The 6,767-nt window shown below is 36.2% G+C and overlaps 1 protein-coding gene across 1 annotated transcript; it reads right to left on the reverse strand.

Moving 5' to 3' along the window:
• Positions 1-3,389: 3,389 nt before the first annotated feature.
• LOC115431673 (2-oxoglutarate receptor 1-like) lies at positions 3,390-4,382 on the reverse strand. Its single transcript, XM_030152248.1, has one exon. The coding sequence runs from the start codon at positions 4,380-4,382 to the stop codon at positions 3,390-3,392; it is 993 nt and encodes a 330-aa protein (XP_030008108.1).
• Positions 4,383-6,767: the final 2,385 nt, after the last annotated feature.

The following is a 6,767-nucleotide window of genomic DNA, read 5'->3' on the forward strand; positions in this document are numbered from 1 at the left end:
ATTTTTCTGGTAGATGTTATGTCCTGCCGCCCTCTCATTTAAACAGATTTCCATCTAGCTATTGAATCTGATATGAGGCAGTTTCATAAGAAAACACTTTTTTAAAAAAAATGGCTGCCACTGATATGCAGTTGACTTTTGGATCAACCATTACATCAGCCTGAAATGAAGCGGGCAGAATATTTTCCCAAAATAAGGAAAAACCACTTACAGCATCACCAGGAAAAAAAATTTAAGGTAATATTAAAATTCAGTTGGTCTTTTGCATCTGTATTTTTGGGTGTCAAAATGGAGGGTGCGAAAAGGAGTTTCAAGGTGTGTATTATCAAATCCTGCTGCCCCCCACCCCCCATTTTCATCATAAGTTGTTATTTATTTATTTATTTATTTATTTTTCTTCTTTGCTTGGTTGGTCTGACTGCTTTATAGGTCTATCCAGCTGCATCAAGAGAGATTTTAGTGTTCACCTGATAAAACCTGTTTGCACTGTGAGATTCCACATTTATAGCCAGGCCCATATTTTGCTTGTGTTGTGAATATTTGCAGCCATCTGTCTGCTTGCTGGTGTTTTCTTAACCCATAAAGACCCAGTGCTACTTTTGTGGCAGTCCCCAAATGAATTTTTCCTCTCTATTTAACCTTTCTTAAGTGATGTATCACCATTTATTTCAATATTATCCTCTGTATTTTGCATGTTTTTTTTTTAAGTGTAAATCATGAATTTTCCTGTATTTAATTCACCGATCATGTAGATGTTCATAAAAAGAGAAAACTGCGGAAAAAGTGACTTTTTCAGCAAAATATAGCATAAACTGAGCAAAAACCAAGCATGTCCATCCACTGTCATTGATCAGACTCAATGGGTTTTACTGGTGAACCAGTGTTGTAGAAGATGATGATGTTTCCACGTTCGCTATAGACCACAGGTGTCAAACATGCGGTCCGGGGGCCAAATCTGGCCCGCCAAAGGTTCCATTCCGGCCCGCAGGATGAAAGTGCAAAAATGAACCTGAACAGTCAAGGTTGTCAAAATCATTTTGGTTCAGGTTCCACATACAGACCAATGTGATCTCATGTAAAAATAACAACACAATAACCCATAAATAATGACAACGACATACTTTCTATATGAAAAAATATGTGGAAAAAAATAAAGTGAAAAAAATAACATTACTCTGTGAAAATATTTACATTTACAAAACTATTCTTTCTCAATAAAATGCAAATAAATACATAAATAAAAACAAAGATGAACAACCCCAAATGTGCAATTTTCACAATATTCTGCCTGTTACTAAATGTTTTTGTGAATTTATGGCTCCACTGTGATCTGTAGTTGTGTTAATAAGAGACGTAATATTGCAGACATTGTTCAAATTTTAGTTGAAAACTTCAAAATTTTAACAATATTCTGCCTGTTACCAAATGTTTATGTTACATTGTGTGTAAATGTATATGTATAAATAATAAATCGAGGCATAATATTATTAAAATTGCACCAATTTTTCAAATGAAATTTCTATTTTTTCAGGTTATTCACATCTTTTTTTGAAAAATGTAAATATTTTCATAATTTAATTGGGTTTTTTTGTACTAAAACAAAAAGAAAAACTTGGATTTGTCATTATTTATAGGTTATTAAGTCATTATTTTACTGATCTGACCCGCTTTAGATCAAATTGGGCTAAATATGGCCCCTGAACCAAAATAAGTTTAACAAATTTCTGATCTAGTATGTAATATATAGTATTTGTAGATCCACTGTGATCTGTACATTAGAATGTACATGTGTAAATGATAAACTGAAGCATAATATTGTTAAAATTACACTTTTTTTTTTCAGTTTGTTCATGTTATTCACATCTTTTGAAAGGACAGTTTTTGTAGATGTAAACCTTTTCATAATGTAAATTTACTCTTTTTGCTCTAAAACACAGAGAAAAGTTTGGAGTTGACATTATTTATATATTATTATGTTATTAATTTACTAGTTCGGCCCCACTTCAGATCAAATTTAGCTGAATGTGGCCCCTGAACTAAAATGACTTTGACACCCCTGCTATAGATTCTCTGAACGTCCAAATGGGTCCTATCTGATGAACACGAAAAGATGATAAACTGTATTTTACACCAATTACTTACATACATTGATAGAATAAGTGGATCAACAGGCATTAAACAGTTTAGATCAGTAGATGGTTTTGGTTGGTGGTTGATATTTGGGTCTTTATGGGTTAAGGTTGCAATGCATTGAGCTCTCATACTCACTCTACTCAGTAGTAGTTTATTTCAAGCACATAGAATCATCAGACAACAAAGAATCATACAACATGGTCAAAACAAATAAAAATAAATACAGTTTTTTTGCACTCGAAAAGGAGTGGGAAGAAGTATAACTTATTGACTCCACCCCCTTTTTACAAACTAATAATCAAACTAGATCCGCTTCCTTTGCTTTGTTAACACACATTTTCCTCTGTATATTTTTTTACAATAACACAAAACATCCATAAAAACCATTCATATACTCATATACACAAAATCAGATTTGCAATAATCAACCGTTTTTAATATAAACTATAATATCTATCTATCTATCTATCTATCTATCTATCTATCTATCTATCTATCTATCTATCTATCTATCTATCTATCTATCTATCTATCTATCTATCTATCTATCTATCTATCTATATATATATATATATATATATAGGGTGTCCCATAAGTCTCCATACATAGGAAAAATAAACGTTTCTTGACATAAACCATTTTTATTTATATAATATGCTCTATATGATTGCCATTTTGTCTGGAACACATTTCAATGTGTGTCCTCCACTGCTGAAGAACTGTAAAGAAGAAATATAAAGAAATACATGTTAGAACCATGGAATGTATTATGTATGGAGTGTATGTGTGAATGTATGGAGACTTATGGGACACCCTGTATATATATACATATATATATATATATATATATATATATATATATATATATATATATATATATATATATATACATATATGTATATGTGTGTGTATATATATATATATATATATATATATATATATATATATATATACACTTTAAATATTACTCCAAATACAATGATCAATAAATATAATAGTATCTTCTTATCATGATAACTAATTAACTATAATATCTTATTTTATGCATACTGTAATGTTCTATATTTTGTTATTATAGTGGATTTATACATCCTTTTAAATGCACAGATTGAAGAGGACATTTTTAAGCTTTGCTCCAGATTGTACCTCAAAAATAAAACAGAGAAACAGTGTACAAACATACAACGGACTGGCACACAGTTTTGTCACAAGACAAACTATAAAAGCATGACAGCTGAAAGAAATCAGCTGGACAGTCACTCAGCAGGCGCATCGCTGCCTGTCTTGCTGATAATGGCCAGGTTGACCAACGATCGGCTCTGATTCAGTGAACACTTACAGCAGAAGGTGCTAATGAATGCTCTCCTGAACTTATCACCTGAAAGTGTGTACAGAGCCAGGTTAAAGAATGTGTTAAATCCAGCCACAGGCCTGGAGATGATGTACGCCGCATGCACTATATCTTCCACGGTGCACGACAGGTGTGACATGTTGCGCGTTTCAATCCGCAAAGCACGCAAGATGTGATACGGCATGAAACACACGACAAACACCACCAGGATCAGCACAGTCACCCGACGTGCCCTCTTCCGACACGAGCTGCTGGTGATGGGCCCATTGGCCAGCTGCCTCACTATGCCGATGTAGCACATGAACACTACCACTAGGGGGAGTAGGAATCCGAACAGAGTGAGCAACCAGCTGTAAAGTCGCACATCGTTGACATCTATGGTGCTAGCGAAGTCCAGGCAGTAGGTCTGGTTGTCTTGCTCTTTCATGTCAATCACAATCAGCATGGGTGTGATTTCAGCGGCGGCGATAATCCACACAACAGTGCACGCGACGATGCCCCAACACTTCTGCTGCACCTGCACCGCCCACAGAGGCCGAACCACAACCACGTATCGGAAAACGGCGATGCACGTCAGGAAAAGGATGCTCCCGTATAGGTTGAAATGAAAGCCGAAGCGCACGAAGCGGCACATGAACTCGCCGAGCGCCCACGAGTCTCCGTTGTTGTAGTAGTAGACAAAGAAAGGCATGCTGAGGACGTAGAGGAGGTCGGTCAGTGCCAGGTTGATCATGATGATGCTGCTACTCTGCCATGGACGCAGTTTGGTCACGTAGATGAATAAGCCGGTTGTGTTGCCCACGAGGCCTCCGACGAAGATGATGCCGTAGCAGACAGGCAGGTAATAGCGCTTCATCAGCTCATCCACGTTGGTACAGTTGTCACTTTTGTTGGCCATGGCAGAACCTTTGGGGGAAAAACAAAAGTAAATAAACAATGAAAAGACAAGACAAAGGCCACAGGTGTACTTGCTTTGCATCTACGTGCTGCCACAAAGAATTAGTTAAAATTTCAGCCAGCACATCCTTGTGGGCCACAGAAGGATTACATTTGGGCTGCATATAAGGGTCCCAAGTGGGTTTGTCCACAGTTTCCATGGAGGCCCCACATGTGATTGCCCATAGCAGAATCAAAATCAGAATCAGAATCTCTTTATTGTCATTGTACCAAGCACAAATTGAGGCAAAGCTCTCAGGTTCAGCGCAAGAATTTACAGACAGACAACAAATATCAGTAAAACAACAACAAATATCAGTAAAAGACACAGTTATTTACATTAAAAAATAAAAACAGGACCAATGGCCCTGTAGCTTACTGGCCAAATTAAAAGCTTTGGGAAATGTATCCAGATGTCATTTATTATCACCCAGTTCTGTGTATTTATTATATTACAGAAATAGCCCATGTTTGGTAATATTCCGATCAGATCTGTAAAAAATTCAAATTCCAACTTGATGTCATTGATACTTACTGATTTATTGGATCAATCCACTTCCTATCTTTTATAATAGGAAAATTTTTCAGAGTCGCACCATATCCAGAATCAGATCTGGATTGAAATCATTTCAATACCTTGTGTTGACATCATCATACAGAAGCTGTATACCAAGTTTGAAGTCAATCAGAACTGGAGTTTGGGAGAAGAAGACGATTGAAATTTTTTCCCCATAAGAGTCCATGTTAAATTTACGTAAGTTCCCGGATCCAAAAGAAGATCCTGATCAGCATGTGGACATTATGGTTTGGTCATCTCCCCATCAGGGCTGGACTGTAGAAATTTCAAGTTGATATCATTTATATTTACTGAGTTATTGCATCAATCCACTTCCTATCTCTTACAATGGGGACATTTTTCAAAGTTGCACCAAATCCAGAATCAGATCCAAATAATTTCACTAACTTTTGTTGACATCATCATAAAGAAGCTGTATACCAAGTTTGAAGTCAATCAGAATTGTAGTTTTGGAGAAGAAGACAATTGAAATTTTTGTAACGGACGACAGAGGCTGACGACGCCGACAGATGCCGCATGACGACAATAGCTTATGGCCTGTCAGCTGGTAAGCTAATAAAAAGTATTGCAAACTAATGTATCTTTAAAACATAGAATTTTAGTAGTGCAAATAACATGAGAAGCAGTGCAAATAACATGAAAGATAAATATTGTGGGATAAATAGTGTGAAAAATAGAGATATTCAGATCTCTGATTCTGATATGGGCAAATACATGTGGGGCCACCATGGAAACTGCAGACAAACCCACTTGAGACCCTTATATACAGCCCAAATACAGGGGTTGGACAAAATAATGGAAACACCTTAAAAAATCAACAAAATATAATTTAATATGGTGTAGGTCCGCCTTTTGCGGCAATTACAGCCTCAATTCTCCGAGGTATTGATTCATACAACTTGTGAATTGTTTCCAAAGGAATTTTAAGCCATTCTTCAGTTAGAATACCCTCCAACTCTTTTAGAGACGATGGCGGTGGAAATCGACGTCTTACTTGAATTTCTAAAACAGACCATAAATGCTCAATAATGTTGAGGTCTGGGGACTGTGCCGGCCATACGAGATGCTCAACTTCATTAGAATGTTCCTCATGCCATTCTTTAACAATTCTAGCTGTATGGATTGGGGCATTATCATCTTGAGGTGAAGGTGTTTCCATTATTTTGTCCAACCCCTGTATAAGCCTTCTGGGGCCCACATGGACATGCTGGCTGTTAGCTAAAGTTGTTCATGTTTTCTTGTGTACAACAGAACACAAGAGAACACTTAAAACAGTTGGAAGAACATGGTATAATAATGGTGACACAGCTACAAAGACAGCAACAGATCCTCTAATAAACAGAAGTCCATGTAAATCAACTGAAATATTATTTTAATTTAGATAGTTGAATTCTTCAGTTTAATCCCATATTAGTCAGTATTAGTATTAGTCAGTATTAGTTAGGATTCCTTTGTGTCACTAGATTTTCTTTGTTTCACTGGTCAGTTGTAAATTTCTTAGGATAGGTCACATCTTGGTCACATACTAAACTGACAGATTTATGATTACAGGACTTAGGTTTTATCTTAGGCACACTTTTAAATACACATGCCCACAGACGATCAAAAACAAGAGATAAGAGGTAAACACGGTCATTATGGGGTTTTGCATTGAGTTGAGGAATTTCATCTGTTTGACTTTAGAGTCAGATGACACCAGTCCACTTTCTGTGATCCAACCCACAAGGGGTTCAGCCCATAGTTTTAAGATCAGTTTACAAGGATTATATA

The sequence above is a fragment of the Sphaeramia orbicularis genome, chromosome 2, assembly GCF_902148855.1.
Source record: "Sphaeramia orbicularis chromosome 2, fSphaOr1.1, whole genome shotgun sequence".
Classification (NCBI taxonomy): Eukaryota; Metazoa; Chordata; class Actinopteri; order Kurtiformes; family Apogonidae; genus Sphaeramia; species Sphaeramia orbicularis.